The 18,082-nt window shown below is 42.1% G+C and overlaps 1 protein-coding gene across 9 annotated transcripts in view; it reads left to right on the top strand.

Moving 5' to 3' along the window:
• Nucleotides 1-18,082, top strand: part of Cfap54 (cilia and flagella associated protein 54) — a 286,409-nt gene that overhangs the window by 111,874 nt on the left and 156,453 nt on the right. For 8 of the 9 annotated variants that reach the window (XR_005486835.2, XM_039080085.2, XM_039080086.2 and 5 more), the window contains 7 exons: nt 2,286-2,516; nt 4,498-4,640; nt 6,649-6,839; nt 8,941-9,168; nt 14,784-15,007; nt 15,110-15,245; nt 16,438-16,549. Coding sequence is in view for 8 of the 9 variants with exons in the window: in XM_039080085.2 (XP_038936013.1) it covers nt 2,286-2,516; nt 4,498-4,640; nt 6,649-6,839; nt 8,941-9,168; nt 14,784-15,007; nt 15,110-15,245; nt 16,438-16,549 (1,265 nt within the window). In the remaining variant the exon portion in view is untranslated. Of the gene's footprint in view, nt 1-2,285; nt 2,517-4,497; nt 4,641-6,648; nt 6,840-8,940; nt 9,169-14,783; nt 15,008-15,109; nt 15,246-16,437; nt 16,550-18,082 lie in introns of those variants that run through there. The other variant, XM_039080089.2, reaches the window with a different exon arrangement.

Below are 18,082 nucleotides of genomic sequence, written 5' to 3'. Positions count from 1 at the left end.
TTTGTTTCTTTGTAACCGTCTGTCTTTCTTTGAGAAGACAGGCTGCGTTTTAAGAGCTTGTAATGTTTTTAATACATTGCTGGTTTCTCCCTAAGTGGGTTACTTCCCTTCTGTTAGCTACATAAAGCACTAGTTTTGTATGAATTTAAAAATTACATTTCTGAATTCTTCTATTCTTTGAATAGAGATATAGTAGAATCTTGGTATAAAGATTGGTCTAGATGACTTGATAGTTTACTTGATAGTTCAAGTCCGTCTGTGTGGCTGTGTGTCACAGCAGGTACAGAAAATGAAGATCCGGCTTATTCTTTCCCAGGGTTCCTTTCTCACATGTTTCTTCTTGTTGCTTACAGACTGAGACCTCAGATATAATCTCCCAAATCCTGTGATATGGACACAGTTGTTATGACATGTGTCTTAAATATATATTTTCTTCAGATTATTGAAGCTGTACTTCGGGGAAACAGATCCTATAAGCTCTTTACCTAGTTTCTAATGGACTCTGTCACTCTTTATGATATCACAAACCAAGATGCTGGCAGAAATGCAATCTGATGACTTTATTCAGAGTACAGCAATTTTATATGAATTTATACACGCGTCTCTCTGTATATCTGTTTAGTTCCATGGAATCCGTCAGACATATGTGCCAACACCACCATGGCGATTGGTCTTGTTGATAGGTGTAACTGTGTAGCTGTTGGCTGGCCGTAGCACCTCAAGTCAAACCGTCTATTCCACAGGATAAGGCCTGTCCTCCCACTCTCTTCCTGGGCTTCCTTCTGCTTTCTAGCGGGGCCCTGTGGTCTCTTCTTAGCCTCTGAGAACTGACCTGCCTACACAGGACGAGATTACGTTTGTTTCGGCAATAACGCTTTTAATTCTCAGGATAATCATTTAAAGGATTCACAGTGTTGGTGGAAATTTTTTTTTTCTTTTTTCTCTTTTTCGGAGCTGGGGACCAAACCCAGGGCCTTGCGCTCGCTAGGCAAGCGCTCTACCGCTGAGCTAAATCCCCAACCCCGAAATTTTAAACCTATTACAACAACAAGAAGCCCAGAAGCCTTGAACTAAAGTAGTTTTGTTAACGAAATTTAATGTATTCAGAGCTGGACAGTAATGTAAAAATGTATGTGTCAGAGGGAAGTGAGGCTGGAAGTCATGCAGCTGGCAAGGAGTCCGAGAGAGAAGGGAAGGAAGGAGGTCAAGAGCGTAATCAGGCACACAGAATATTAAACTAGAAAAGGGAAATGTTGGGGCGGTAGAGTACGACCAGTTATAAAGATAGTTAAACTAGTTTTGGGGTGGGGGTTGGGGACGGGGGAGACACATGAGATGTCTGATGTGATCTTTCATATGGAGACCAGAGGTTGACACTGAGTATTTTCCTCAATCACTCTGTACTTCAAGTTTTGAGTCAAGGTCTCTCACTGAATCTGGAGTTTGCTGATTGGCTAGAATGGCTGACCAGCGAACACCAGAGATCTTCCTGGCACTGCCGTCCATGATGGAATTATACCACATCCATCTGAGGTGGGTTCTGAGAATCCAAACGCATATCTTTATGATTGTAAACAATTTACCAGGTTAGCTATAGGAACTTTTAAAAATAAATGTACAGTGTTTTGTTTTTGTTTTTGTTTTTTTTTTTTAAAAACTGAACTAGCATAATGCTTTGAAGGCTGAGGCAGGAGGATGGAGAGATCAAAGCTAGCTTGACCTACATAAGATCCAGTCTCAGAAAAGCAAAATCAGACTCAAATATGAACTATTAAATAAAAGTTGAATATGTTCCCCATGTAGTGTATTGAATATGTTCATTTTTGAAAATATTTCATCTACATTTGACTGAAACTTTATTTCCTGCGGAGGCTAACTAATGTTAGGCAAAATTTTGCTCCATTGTCTTTTCCCTTAAGGACCAATATAGAGAAACGAATTTGTTGTTTAATATTGAAAAAGCTGATCAATGTAAAAACTGCATGGCCTGTGAAATCCCAGCGGCCTTGGGATGATGAAAACACCAAGCTTCTGTTTGAACTGGAACATGCAAGACTCTCAAAGGCAATTTAGTGGCGTCTCTGCCCCCAAAGCTTCTCTTGCAGCTTCTCTTCCTCACTATTTCATGTTTTAAGCACCAAGGGAATGTTAAATGAGCCAAACCCATTTGCATAAGTGTAGTCAAGTGACTTCATGGTACATTCTGTGCAAATCGGAATCATTCTTCTTTATTTAATGTCTGTTTGTTTATTGTCTAACTTTAAAACATCTTTCTCCCTCGGCAGAAACAAGAGAACTGACGTTAGGAAAATGGCATATCGAAGCCTGATGGATAACTTGAACCCCTTAATATTAACTTATGTTAAAAGAAAGAGATTCCATCAAATACTTCTTGAAGAGCTGCCTTGGAGAGCTCAGATGAACCTGTACCTGGCGAACGCACACTTCCACATGTTTTTACAAAAGCTGACTGAGCGCTCGAAGATAAAATTAGGCTCTTCCCATTCGAATGTCAGGTATAGAATGATGCTATAACCGCCCCCCACTCTCCATTACATTCCCTCAACCCCCACATTCGTCTCCCGGGCCCAGATTATGCATTTGTATGCTCGAGGGCTCAGTTTAGCAAGGTTGCCAGAATGTCTGCATTACACTGGCCATCACTGTGTTTTCTGTATTTTGTTATGTTAGTTTTTTCCTAAATATATGTTCAATAATGTCCAGTGTTGTGCTAATTTGCATAGCTTCCAGTGCGAGGCTAACCCCATAATACCTGTAGATGTTAGCAGACATTATGCCCTATCCCTTTCCTTCAGAGATATTTTTGGAGGCTTGTAAAAACAAGAGATCATATTTTCTAATGTGATATTTATACCATGAATTCAACATGCAACTTGAGATCTTATTCTGTACCTCTGGCTAAGGGCTGAGGTAGATACAAAGAAAAGACTATATTATTGAATGCTAGGTACTTGTTGCAAAAGTGATATAAAGTCTTCCATCCAAAACAATACTTGGCGAGGAACTCCTACACACAGGGCAGTGAGCTACATGCTTCTAGTATGCAGAGATGGACAAGATACAGGTATTGGAATCTCATGGTATATCATAAGCATCCATGCATAACTCTATTTGGTGGTAGATGGTTGAGCACATATAAATTCTTTGTTACAACCTGGTGGCTTTCTTTTGGCTTGACCTTATAGGGAGGGGCTCATGGAGATGTTATTCCTGTGTGTCCATGTTTAGCAATGATCAGGCAGAGAAGCAGGCATTCTTGATCACTGAAATAGCAAAAGTCATAGTACGGGTAGGAAACAGGATAGAACCCCAGTAGTTTAACCAAAATCTAGGGCAAATGAAAGAGGTGGTGAGAAATAAAAGTCAGTCAGTACCAAGTCATGAAGTGTCTTCAGTTTATGTTAAATCCGAGTGAGTTTATTTTGTTCTGTGTAAAAGGAGATTAGTAAGGGGTTTTGAGCAGGAGCATGATAATGAGTTTCCTTGGCAGGAGCATACAAAATGGGATGGCTGGGAGAAAGACTAGAGAAAAGGATGTGAAGTAAATGGGTGTTTATTTCATTAAATCAGCAGTGCAAAGGAATGCAGGTTCAAATCCAGAATGAACTTGGCCCTTCTTTCCATTTCTCCACAAGTTTGGTTAGAACCCTTGGAAGACAAACCTTCACAAAACTGCTCCTGAGAGATCTGCATTTTAGTGGCTAGCCAGCCAGTGACAATGGCTACAATTCTAGGGCTGAGGCTGGTCTAGGAACAGCTTAGGTAGGCCATAGAGTGAATCCAGTTCCTTAAGAAGCAATAGTTAGCTTAATAACGTGGCCCATGGCAGGGAAGAGACAGGCTTTCTTGGTATCCTCTAGGTACCCAGAAGTCTTCTTGTCATATGTTCCCAACTCTGCCTGATGATAGCACAATAAAACAACCAGTGGTCAAGGTTATGCCAGTGGTAACTTGCTGATAAACTTTGGTTTTATTATGATTGTTAGTGGGTGCTTGATGTTTATCTTCCTAACATTGCTTAGTGCTCAAGTCTTATTTTTGAAAAAGAAACATGACTATGGACATACTCTTAACAGACATTATCTTCACTGTTATACCTAAATCATGTGATTTATTGTTCTAATAGTATTTATTTATTGCAATAATAGGGATTAAACCCAGAGCCTTATATAAGTTAGGCAACTGGTCTACCTCAGAGCCCTATCCCTAGCCCAACAGAAATTATTGCTTTATAACTCAGAGTAGAGAGGCTTCATTCCCATATTCACGTATCCTTTTAGGGAAGGACAAAGCGTTTAAGCTCCTAACAGTAGAGTTACATTGTCTAATCTCAAAAGTCCGTGCTAGTGTGCTGGGAGTTGATTTCCTGCCTATGGTCTAAAATCATAACAACTAATGTTTTAAAAACAAAAAATTAGGTGTATTTAAAAGACAGTTTAGTTTTATTTATGTTGTTTTATCTGATTCTCTTTTCAGTTTCCGGTCATGTGACCCTAACCTCTTCTCACTATTCCACTCTGGAACAATTTTACCAACTGCAAAGCTGACTGTAGACAGCTACAAAGCAATGATGGATGTCTTTAGTGCCTCTAAGAAAAGGAAGCACAACCAACCCACAGGTAAAAGTAAACTTGCTCATTGACAACTCTATAAATTGCCTCTAAGTTTTTATTCACTAACTCAAACAGCATATTACACACACACACACACACACACACACACACACACACACACACACACACTCAGAGAGAAATATATGCACCATTTTTAAAAGCCCAGCAATTTAGTTGTGTTAGTGTGCTTTGGTAATTGCTGTCCTTAACTTTAACAATTAAGTATTCCACATTCCACCAAAAATATTTTTATTATTCTGCAAATGTATTAGCAGCCTCTGACTGTTCTGTAGGTACTGCCAAGTCAGCACAAGACACCTCAAGACTAAGTTTTCAGCACAAAGGAATTCCATTTGCCCCATAGGGACAAAGAGAGATAGAGTATGGGGGAGAAGGAGAAGGGAACAAAGGGTGGGAGTGGAGAAGGGACATTTGCCCTGGAGGGCCAAAAGAGTGCTTCTGGGTATGAAGGAGACAGACTTGGCCAGAGACAAACCCGGCCTTAGGAAAATATTGGTTTATAAAGGCAGAAAGGGAAACCCCTTGTTAGGTTGAGTTTGTTGTAATTAGACATGCCAATTAGGTGAGCCTGAGGGGGCTTTTGATAGCTGGACTTCAAGACTGTGATAGATGGCCTTGGGAGTCAGCCTTAGGAGAAGTAAGTGATCAAATATGAAAATAGATCTTGGTAGCTAACTTTGGGAATGTAATCTTACAGTTTTTAGCAAGGAAGAGGGAATAGGGAAAGAGCAAAGCCTGCTGGAGCCATGTTTGAGCATGGCCTGCTAGAACCCCTTCATGTTCAAGCCTGGGAAGCCTTGCTAGCAGGTGTGATGTCTTAATGGAAGTCCTTTTCCAAGTAGATTCCACCAATGTACTGATATGGCTAGGCACAAATACAGTCCGGATATCTGAATTTGAACTTGGGACAGCCTTCCTTCCTTCCTTCCTTCCTTCCTTTTTTCTTTCTTTTTTTTTTTTTTTGTAAATTTATTGACGTATGTAGTTGGCCCAAGCTTCATCCCACTATGATACTGGAGACAGAGCATTATACAAGAGAGACATTCGGGAGAGGAGACAAAACAGTTCTGGGCTGATGCCACCTTAGCTGAGCAATGAATGGTCAGGGTGCTACTTCTGGGAGTGTGCAGGCCCTGGGGATGGGTGTTTGGGACGATTAAAGAACAGTGCATTTAATACAACCAATTTAAGCATGTCTTCAACTAGCTTACAAATAAATGAGACTCAGTCTGCGGTTATTTTATTTGGCTTTGACAATTACTGGGTTGGGGGCTATCCCTAGTCTACTCTTCTAACTGCTGGCCTGGTTACCTCCCCAGAGGTATACCCCAGATACTTGTTGTTTCTCCTGGCCATGCACCCATGGTTCTACCCTTCTCATGGTGGCTTCCTCCTCTCCTGTTCTTCCTCTTTCTCTACCTGGCCTCTCCTCTCTCCTCCAACTAGGTCACTCCAAACCTAGCTACCTCTAATTCCTCTAGCGATTGGCTATAGCCAATTTTAATCAACCAATAATTTTAAATCAAGGAACAAGGTTTGCACAACAAAAGCTTGTGAACAGGAGATGGCTCATCGGTCTAGACCTTCGGGTATAGAATGCAGTATCAAGTACATAGCAATAGATCAGGCCTCCACAAGTGCATTTTGTCACTGTTTCCCCAATACCTGCACATTTTTTTCATTCCATTGCTCTTAGCCTGGAATGTTCTTCTCCATCTCTCCCCCATGGGGTTAGTCATGCCTTCTGTTCTCTAACTTCTAAGGGTTTTTCTTTTTTTATTGTTATGATTTTTTTTTAATGGAAACCTCCCCTGGTTCACTGTGTCTTTGGTTGACCCATTCCTTCTACAAGTTTATGTAAAATGTATTATCATTATACAACATACGTCACCTTAATGGGAATGTAAATTTATGTTTTTGATAGTTTTATGCTTTACTTTTGATTTTTGAGTTACAGTTTTTGATAGCGTTTTGCTCTATTCTTGGTATACAGACATAGACGATTTATCTGCACTTTTCAATTCCAAAAGCGATGATACCGTTGTTTCCAAGATTAAAGCACAATCAACGTATGACTCAGATTCTCAATTAGGTTCTGGTATTAATATCAGAGAGAAGGATCGAATGCTGGCTTGGGGACTGGATCATTTTGTGAAAATCTTCCTATGTTGCAGGAGAGCGATGGTAATGAGTTCCTTTCTCTTTGCTCATGCATTAGACTAGACTTAGCCATAAACTTGGGTTTGTAAGATATGCACGCTTACTACATACAGACTTCTTGCTAGCTTTTGCCTCAGCCACTTTTCAGGTTTGCCTGATATGACACTAAAGATTTACGTGTCGTCTGATTGTGGGGTAGAGGGCATAAGCTCTTTTACTTAGCTGTCATCTTTGCACCCAGAGTCTTCTTGGTGACCTGGTTGTCATGAATCCTGTGATGGTGCATGTGCCTTGACTGCTTTCCTACAATGGATAGGAAATGGGAGTCCTTTGTGATAGCGCTAGATGTGTCCCCAGTGTTGCTAAGACTCATATGGCCACAACCCTCTCTCTTTCTCTAGTACAAGAGAAGAATTATGATGTCTGCTTTGAAAATCCTGCCCTTGTCTCAACTTCCTGATTCTATCAGTCACTTATGCTAATTGCCTCTCTCTCCCTCCCTCCCCCCCCCCCCTCTCTCTCTCTTGTGTCTCATGTACATGTGGATGCAGGTGTTTGTGTATGGAGTCCAGATCCAGGAGCCACTGGGTATCCTGCACTATCATTCACTGCTTTTTTTTTTTTTTTCTGTCCCAGTGTCTCTCACTGAACCTTGAGCTAGGCTGGCAACCTGCAAGTCACAGTGATCCTCCTGTGGCTGCCAACCCTGTCCTATACCCTAGTGCAATAATCCCAGGTACAGTGTATGTGTTTCAGTGGCCCTGCTTGGCTTTTTATGTAGATGCTAGAGATGCAAACACAGGCCCTCATGCTTATGCAGGCATTTCCTACCCACAGACCCATCTCTCTGGTCATCTTTGATGTGACTGAAATGCTACCTAACAGACAGCTAACCTCAAGATTGGAATTAGTAGACAGAAAGAAATTAGTTTGTTTTTAGTCACAACAGAAAAGACATATGCTTAAACCATATTGAAAGGGGAAAGGACCACTATACTTTAAAGACAAAAGAACAGACACTTGGGTTTCCTCCATGGAATGGACCAGGTAAATTTGCAAAAAAGATAACTAAACCACAGTCATCTCCTTGACCATGAGCATCCAATTATATGTCCATTCCTGTTAGCTTCAGAGCAGTGGAGAAGCCAAGCTCTTCTCGCTACATGGAGCTCAGCTTATCTTGGTCCTGTTCTTCTTCCCATCTCCCCAGCAGTCAGTTTTACCCTTCATCTTCTCTGTTCTTTGTTCCGAGTCTTTAGCGCTCTCCTCCTCCCAACCTTCACAAGAACTGCTTATTTCAAGGTCCCTGTTCATATCATTCCTCCTCATGAAGGACTCTTTCCTGACCCTCAGCTAACAAGTCTTCTCATTCCTTGGCAGTTCTAGATTACTTCTGCTTGTTTTTTAAATCGACACTCTCTCTCTCTCTCTCTCTCTCTCTCTCTCTCTCTCTCTCTGTGTGTGTGTGTGTACGCGCGCGCTCACGCGCGCGCGTGTGCGCATCTCTCTGCATGTATGTGTGCATGCATGCAGGTGCCCAAGACAGCCAGAGGCATGAGATTCCCTGCATGCAGCTAGAGTCTCAGGTGGTCATGAGCCAACTGATGTGGGTGCTAAGAATCAGATTCAGGTCCTCCGGAAGAGCATCGTGTGCCTTAACCTGCTGAGATATTACTTCAGCTCTTTAAAATCAAATATATTTCCCGCTGAAAGCCCCTTTTTGTGTACCTTTCTACTCATGGGCTTCTCTTGGAAAGTTAGGCAATAGGAAGGTAGAACAGCTGTCCTTGCTCACTGTTATATCCCCAGCACCTATAAAAGTGGGACACGGGGGTTCTGACTATGAATATATGACTCGTTTTCATTCAGTGGATTGAGGGCCATGAGCAAATTAGCCTAGGCTTCATTTCCTTATCGCTAGAGTGCTAGAGTATGTAAGTGTCTCATGATTGGTGAACTCAGACCAGTAAATATCATGTCACAGTGTTAAGCCTGTGAATGGCCCATAACAAATGGTTTTAGTTAGTATTTATCATTGACATATGTGTTTGCATGAAAAAGTAAAGTTTTCCAGACCTCTGTAACTTCTGGACCTTTGTGGTACCGAATGTGATGTTTGTCCTAGGTTCTTGCTTACCGTGGTGGCTACTGGACTCTACTGCAGAATTGCTGCAGGGTCTTCTGGAACTTTTCCCGGGAGCTGCAGATACTACTGAAGCAGATCATGGATGTTTGCAAAGCTTTTCCTATTAGCCAGGATAGCTTTCTCTGTATCTCTGTGCTACCCTTTTACCTGGGCACAGAACTGCTTATTGACATGTTAATAAAACTGCAGAGCACCAATTCTATCAAGGTAAGGGCCTTTCGGTAATTATTTTTATTGTATCCAATTAAAAAAATGTCTTTTATCGCGAAACTTGGGATAAGTAGAAATTGATATTTTTCTTGTGTTCCCATTTGGGTTGTCTGTTTTTCATTTGCTTCTCATTACAAATTTGTTCACAGCACAGAACTTGCATTAATGTTAATTAAAAAATCTTAGCCTGAAAATCCAGTTTGTCTGAAGGAAAGAGAAAGAAATCCTGACTGTCTCCTCTATAAATTCCACGAGGAAGCTGAGTTGCTCACGTGACCTCTGTCCCAGTCGCCTGTCTCCCCCTGCTCCATTGCTCCAAGTGCTAAGTCTTGTAGCTATCAAAAACCGATCACACTGTGACCTAGGTTCTGGAAATAAAATAGAAACAATATATGCAGTAACAAACATCGAAAATTAGCAAACACACAAACACATTGAGATATAACACAACATTGCAGAAGGAAAGTATCTAATAACAATATCACGAAAGATGCAGCATGTAAATTAAGGTATTTATACTGAATCTTAAAATATAACTTTAGGTAGGATGTGATGATGTAAGGATGTATTTGCCATAATCCACGGAGTAATGACAGCCTTGAAAAGCGGTAACTAAAGACCTAACAATGTAAGACTAAATACTCAGTTAACTTCAAAGAAGGAAAGAAACAGTGGATGACAATCATACAAAGAACAAATTGAAAACATATATGAAGTATTATGGTTTGAATGAAAACGAACCTCATAGGCTCACAGAGAGAGGCATAGTTTAAAGAATTAGGACATCTGGTTGTGTTGGAGTGGGTGTGGTCTTGTTGGAAGAGGTGTGTCACTGGGGTGGGCTTTGAGAGTTCCAAAAGCTCATTCCAAGCCCAGAGTTTCACTTCTCTTGCTGCCTGAGGATCCAGATGTAGATGCTGGAGTTCCTTCTCCAGCACCATGTCTGCTGTGTGCTGCCAGAACCCTAGAATGTCTTTGGAGCAAACTGAACTTTCAGGACCCACCACCCAACTGAAGGCATATTAAAGCTGGAGTACCTGGGAAACTATGGTATTAACACAAAGAAGGCAGCCTGTGAATGGTACAAATGGAGAATCTGAAGACAGAGCATATACAAGTCTTAAAACAATGACAAGGGAGGCAGTGAAATCAAAAGGTCCTCCGAGGAAGTGGCAACAGCTAGCATATAGCATATGCTTCAATTCCATTTTTCAGTAAAGGGGACCAGAGCCCCGTGGGGTTATCCTGCCTCTATTGACTGTGGGGGAAACTTTTTCAATGCAAGTATTCAGGTAGTAAATGAAGAAAGACTGTTAGAATTACAGTACCAAGATTTGTCAGTCCTTAGTGAATGCATTAAGTGGAGAAAGAGTGGCTTGGAGTATGACAGTCAGAAAAAAAAAAAAATCCCAAAGTAATCAACTCAAGCAGCCAGACCTCATGGTTGCCACAAAAGTAGTTGACAGAGGAACATTCCAAAGAATGCCTTGGGAATGCAATCAACAGACTCAAGCCCCCGGGAGCTCTCCAGGAAGCAACATGGTTTCTTCAACAGCGAAATGAAATTTTCGAAAGGGAGATGAAATCATAGATTAAAAAGGACTTGAGACATAACCAGACTTCAGTGTTTGAGCCTTGTGTAAATCTTGTTTCAAGAAATGGGAACATTTTTCGCACGGGTATTGAAGAGCTATTTTAAGGGATTTTGCTATTTGTGTGTGTGTGTGTGTGTGTGTGTGTGTGTGTGTGTGTGTGTGTCTGTGTGCATGCATGCAAATGCAAGAATGTGGTATGCAAGTGCACACATGCATGCACATGTGAGTGACATGTATACATGTATGTGTGTTTGCAGGTGTGGAAGCACCATAGCGTGCACGTGGAGCTTAGAGGACAGACTTCTTCACATGCCGATTCTTGCTTCCTGCCTTGGTTGAGCCAAGGTCACTTTGTTGTTTTTTGCTGCTGGGCTGTGTGTGCCAGGCTAGCTGGTCCACAAGCTTGTGTGTCCACCTCCCCTCTTGCCCTGGGAACACAGATGCTGCTGTCCCTGGTGTTGATATGGGTTCTGAGCATTTAGACTCATGTCCTCCCTTTTGGGTGCACTTTTGCTCACTGTACCATCTGATCAGCCCTCGTTTTTGTCTATTTTAGAGGCAGGACTATATGACTTCTTCACTCTTTAGGGATAATATTGAGACATTTATAGATCGATTAGTATAATTTTGGGGATATAATTAAAAATAATAAACTGAGTATACCCTAAACTTTGAAAACTGCCGAAGCTTGCAGAAGGTTCATGGGGGTCTAACTATTATTTTCTCTACTGTTTTGAGTGCCTTAAGTTGTCTTTAATAAAACATCTTAAAGAGCTTTGCAAGGCACATACTAAATCTTTTAAAATTTTGGAACGTGACCACACCCAAACCCCTACTCTCCAAATTCCATTTCAGTCTTGATGTGTGTCAGCTCTGCTTACTGCCTGGTATTATCTGGTCACATGCTCCCCCTCTCCTTGCCCATCAGGTTGGTGGCACTAGAGAGAGGGGGATGCTAACTAAGATCCTTTGAGACAGAATCCCAGCATTGTTGGTAGTGAATTCTGTATTGGAACTTATGTAATGTCACCTCTGAGGACTTCCTTACCCTCATCCTAGACATGACTCTGATACCTGATAAGCAAGTATGGCAAGTCAGAGAGGGCTGAGGGTCAGGCCGACAAGAGGCAGGCGAGTGTTAAGGCCTTCACTTGGAAATCTGAGAGAAAGGAAGTGAAGCTAGCCTCTTGTTCAGCTCCCACATGCACTAGTGCCTTCAGTCTCTTTCTCTCTCTCTCTCTCTCTCTCTCTCTCTCTCTCTCTCCTCTCTCTCTCTCTTAAAGGTTTATTTATTTGATATATATGAGTACACTGTCTCTGTCTTCAGACACACCAGAAGAGGGCATCAGATCTCATTACAGATGGTTGTGAGTCACCATGTGGTTGCTGGGATTTGAACTCAGGACCTCTGGAAGAGCAGTCAGTGCTCTTTACCACTGAGCCATCTCCCCAGCCCCCGCCTTCAGCCTCTTAATGAGGCACCAGGACAGAAGGAGCTGATCCCAGTTGGCTGTTTTGAGCTACAGCCTGACCCTTAGACAGACCTTATACACTTTGCTTTGCTGCAGACATTCTCAGAGGAGTAGGTAAATGCATCAGGTCTCGTGGGAAATAAGAACAGTTGTAGTTAAAATTGTAACTTTTTAATCTGGACAAAAAATTAGATGTCTAGATGAAAACCTCCTGGGCTAGTTTTATGTCAACTTGACACAAACTATAGCCATCTAAGAGGAGGGAATTGAGAAAATGCCTCTCTAAGATCAGGTTGCCAGAAAGCCTGTAAGGCATTTTTTTTAGTGATTGATGGGTAAGAGCTTGTCCTATTTGTGGGTAGTGCCATACATGGTCTGATGGTCCTGGCTTCTATAAGAAAGCAGGCTGATGGGGCTGGGGATTTAGCTCAGTGGTAGAGCGCTTACCTAGGAAGCGCAAGGCCCTGGGTTCGGTCCCCAGCTCCGAAAAAAAGAACCAAAAAAAAAAAAAAAAAAAAAAAAAGAAAGAAAGCAGGCTGATGAGGTTGAATGGTGAAAGCCAGTAAGCAGTACCCTCCATGGCCTCTGCATCAGCTCCTGCCTCCAGGTTCCTGCCTTGTTCGAGTTCCTGTCCCGACTTCATCCAATGATGAACAGTGATGTGGGTCTCTGATCACAGGAATGGTAACCCTAATTAGATAGAAATTGGTACCAGGATAGTGAGGTATTGCTGTGACAGACTGACCATGTTGTTTTGGGGAGGATTGCGGAAAGACTTTGGAACTTAGGTATAGAAAAACCATTGAGTGTTCAAAGCGTGGTGAGCTGTTCTGTGGAAGGTTAGAGTATCAAGAGAAATGCAGAAGATGGAAGACTGGCTTGTGAAGTTCTACAGGGAAATTTGAGAGTCATTTAAAGATCTCCATTGGGGCCATTGCATATTTTGAGTCAGGAATCTGTGGTTCTGGTTAGCTGGGGCTGAAGTCCTGGCTGTGATTAACAAGACACCAGAGCAACGGGAATGAAACCCTTCCTTCACTGGGACAATCGATGCTGGTCGGCTGGAGCTGAGAACTTGGCAGCGATTAAGAAGAGACCAGCCTCTGTGGGGGGAAATCTGAGGAGTGTTTTCTCAGAGTCAGCACACAGAAGCTGTGCTCCAGAGACCAAGGTTGTATTTCATGCTGGAAGCTTGGTAATAGATGAGCTGGTGGCGAAGGAGCCTTCTTCTTATAACAAGAGTCCCCTGTATTTTGGAGACACCAGTATCATGGGATGACCACTAAACGGAGGTTACTTAAGCCTAGAAGATATGTTTCATGTGCTTTTAATGGCTGCCTAAGCCCTTTGGAGGAGCCCAGAAGATTGTGAGTAAATCCAAGATGTTGGATGCCAAGTTGGAGTTCGTTTTTATTTTGTTCAGATTGTGACTGTGTCCTGATTCTTCTCTCTGAAGTAAAAAAAAAAAAAAAAAAAAAAAAGCATTTATTTTATTTTATTTTATAGGAACCCATGGTTTTAGATTTTCTATTTAAAAAGAAGTTTGGATTTTAAAAGAGTCTGAATGTTTAAAATGCTTGTATTTGTAAGACTTGTGGGGGTTTTTTAAATTGGAAAGTGTTTTATATTGGGATGTTGAAATTAATGTGTTATATTGAGGATGAATAAGAAGGAAAAGGCTGTGGCTGAATACTGATGTGGTTTTGTGTCAAGTTGACAAAGAGTCAGTTTTGCTGGTTAGTTTTATGTCAACTGACACAAGTTAAAGTCATCTGATAGAAGGAACTTCGATTGAGAATGTGCTTTCATAAGACCAGTCTGTAGGCAAGCCATAGGACATTTTCTTAATTAGCGATTGATGGAGGAGGGCCACGGCCTCTGAGTCAGCTCCTGCCTTCAGGTTCCTGCCCTGTCTGAGTTCCTGTCCTGACTTCATCCAGTGATGTATAGTGATGTGGAAACATAAACCTACTTTGACCCCAGGTTACTTTTACTGGTTTTGGAGTTTCATCGCAGCAATGGTAACCCTAACTGAGACACCTCCACAAAGTTGACTTTTATATTAAGGGATTGAGTGTAGTATTCCACAAGCTAGTAAAGGTGCCAGCCACACCAGGGTGCTTTCCCTAAAAGCCTCATCATGTTGGTTTAATGCCCTTCCTTAAGTCATCAGTGAATAAATACCAAGAACAGACCCCAGTCTCTGCTGCCTAATTAATATCAACTGTCATTTATCTAAGTTAACATGTGAGATAGTTAAAACCAAGCAAAGTAAAAAAGGTCAGCGGCACCGTCACGGGCCACATAATCAGCAGCCACAGGCTGGCTGTAGCAAATTCCAGCAAACAGAATTCTAGCACATTCCCTCACCACAGACGATTGTATTACACAGGCCATCTCTCATTACAAAGCTGTGAGTCACCTAACCGTTAATTTTCCCTTTCGGTTCGGCCCCTTCTCCCATTCCATTATCACATTGACTTACCAGAAAAATCTGTAGCGAGACCCTAAATCTGGGTACCTTATCTCCACGTGCTTCTTGCAGCCATTGGAAGAGAAAGGCGAGTTCAGCATTCCCAGCTGCTATGGGAACATCAAGTCTGATAACGGCGGTTCCAGCCTGACGTTTGAACATCCTTTGGATGACGTCAATGTGGTGGATTTGAAATGGATCCATGACTTTGTGTTGAAGTCTCTGGAGGTTTTATACCAAGTAGAGAAGTGGGAAATGCTGGTGTCTCTTGCCATTCAGTTCAATACCATTTCACAGTACGTCCCGGCCCACAAGGGCAACAAAGAGTCACCGACTTCTTTAGGGGATGCTCTTTTAGCTCAAGTTAACTGTTCAATGTATTCTCTACCATGATCCAGTGAGAGGTACACAGAGCAAGTGACCCCACTGTTGGTGTACGCACAGCGCCAGCTGGTCCTGAGAATAGAAGAGATGGAGGGCCCCGATCTCTCCCATCAGGCTTGTGCCAGATACGAGGCTGAAACTGGAGAGAAGGTAAGCTGGGCTGATTCTCCCGCGGTCATGGCTGCCAGTTGCCACACGTGAAAGGGAAGGATTTAGGAGCCAGATAATCTATTCACCACGGTGGTCTCCATTCAGGTCCACAAACATTACTGATTGCTTGCCCTTGGTCAGTGCTTTCCAGGTATAGCAAATCCAGAAGTGTAGGCCTTCTGCACAAGATATGTTTGTCCAAGTCAGGGCTGATACAGTCCTTAGGAACAAGGGGAATGGTCTCTACATCTATGCCCACAATAATTTTCAGGGGGCGTGTTTTATGTTTGAGTTAATTTTAAAATAATAAAAAAGTAACTTTTAGGAAATTTTCAACCTCAGTATTTTGTTTGTTCTTGCCACCTGCTGGAATATATTCCCTAAGAATAGAAACTTTTGCCTGCTTTGCTCTCTGCCGCTCTGTCACCCTCTCAGTGTGTAACAGTGCATGACATACTGTCGTTCAATAAAGAATTGCTTAAAGAACCCAGAGAGAGGTTGGGCCATCCAAGTGTGCTCATTAAACCGCAGGAAGGAGTTTGTATCTTGTCAGACCTCTTCCCTCTCATTATGGAAATGGCCACAAGGGACAGTGAAGACTGGACCAAGAGGCAGCTGTATCTTGAATGATTGGTTTTGGTTAGACCGAGGGATGGGAGTTGAAACCTGGAGGGAACAGGGTTTTGGGCTCTCTAAAGGAATTTCCTTTCATCTAAACACTTCTCTGTTTTCACATATTTTACAATTGGAGGACTCAAACATCTGTTCAAGAAATTGTCACAATACTGCAGAAGCAATTAGTTTAAAAAAAAAAACGTCATCAAGGAAGTTAAAATTGCATTAATTATGAGTAGGCTGCAACCAAACCTGCCCTGGAAGAGAAGCCTGCATTCGAGATGTGCTTCAACTCACCTAATGGAGTATATATTTAGATCCGTGAATTTATAGAGTATCAGGAAATCATATTCTGATTGCTACACACAGACTCTCCAATGCTCTCCCTGCTGTGCTGTGGACAAGATAAATGTGGAAAATTACATAGCCATGTTTTCCCCAAAGTCCTCAGGACTGAACGGCACTCCACCAGCCTTTATTTGTAGTCTCACATCTGGACAGAGACAGACAGACAGTTCAAGGGAGCCAGACTTTGGACTGCACATAACTAAGCGCTGTCTGTGCTTGTCTTTTTAAGATCACCTGTCGAAACTTCATTGGGAAGCAGATCATGATTGATCGTTCCACACCCAAGAACCTGGCTGAGCTAGATGGCAGTTCTGACCCACTGAAGACTCTCGTCCTTTCAGGTCAGACCCAGTTCCGATGAGAACCCGGGCTTTAAGGTTCACCAGCGTGTTCTGCGTGTCAGCTCTTCCACAATGGCGAGAGAAATCTATTTCTCATGTTTACTTGAAAATAAACCATTTGATATTCATCCTTTTATGTTGATGTAAATGTCCTACAAGGATAATTGAATTCTTCTATATGTTTAAAGTTTTTCTATAAGCTGAAGGGAAAGAAGAGGAAAAGGAGAATTGGTGAGAAAAGTCGACTTTGTGCATTTTTCTGCTTTTGTTTTCTTGAGAATGTGTGCGTGTGTGTGTGTGCATGTGTGCGTGCTTGTGTGCACGCACAGGTATGTGTGCAGCTTCTATTTCCTTCAGTGTACATTGTCCTACTGACTACGCCATGGTAAGTTGTTGGCATTATTATCTTATAATCAGCAAGCTGGAAAAGGATTTGCAATACTTTGATTTTCTTGCTCTGATGGTTTGAATGAAAATAGCCCACATTGTCTCTCAAATGTTTAGATGCTTGGCCAATAGGAAGTGGCACTGTTAGGAGATGTGTTGGAGGAGTTGTGATCTTGAAGTGTGTCACTGGGGGATGGGGGTGGGGTTTGAAGTTTCAGAAGCTCAAGCCAGACCCAGTGTCACTCTCTCTTCTTGCTGCCTGCTGATCCAGATATAGAATGTTTAGCTCCTTCTCCAAAACCATGACTACTCGCAAGCCACTATACTTCCCGCCATGATGACAATGGACTTAACCTCTGAAGTGTAAGCCAGCCCCAATTAAATGTTTTCCTTTATAAGAGGTGCTTGCTGTGGTCATGGTGTCTCTTCACAGCAATAAAACCCTATCTAAAACACTTGCTTTTAGATGAAGAGACTTCCGAAATGTTTTTGCCAGTGCAACTTGTAGAATTGAGGCAATGGAATAAACGGAAAACAAAGGGGCTGAAGAGATGGCTCATCAGTTAAGAGAGCTTGCTGTGGTTCCCGAGGCTATGAGTTCGATTCCCAGCACCTACATTGTGTCACTCATAACTGCCTGTGACTCCAGTTCCAGGCAGTTCGACACTCTCTTCTGTCTGGCCTCTGTGGGTACCTGCATACATGTGGCATGCACTTACATAGACATATATGCATGTCTGCAGATAAAAATAAAATAAATCTAAAACCAAACAAATCTAACTGTATTGTCACGATTACACAAATACTTCTTTGAAGAAAAAACAGGAGAATAAGAATACAACCTGTGCTGTGTTGTGCTTCTCAAGTGTGTTGTAGAAATTATTTAATCCCCATCTGGGGTTCTATCCTGCCTTTGACCATTTAGTTCCTGGATAAAAGACACACACAACCTTTATATTTACAACAAGCCTTAAACAACACAAAAGCTAGGCAGATATTTACCCTCTGTGCTAATAGAATCTATTTTCTTATCAATAAGCCCAAATTGTTACTTACTATGTTTCATCTGGGCCGCTCTTAACTCCAGTTGGTCAGCCCTCAGGGCCACGTTTTCATGAGTCACCCAATCCGTGGTGACTTTCTTTT

Source organism: Rattus norvegicus, chromosome 7 (assembly GCF_036323735.1).
Source record: "Rattus norvegicus strain BN/NHsdMcwi chromosome 7, GRCr8, whole genome shotgun sequence".
NCBI lineage: Eukaryota > Metazoa > Chordata > Mammalia > Rodentia > Muridae > Rattus > Rattus norvegicus.
The sequence above is the reverse complement of the archived record's forward strand: the minus strand, read 5'-3'. Positions and strand labels throughout refer to the sequence as shown.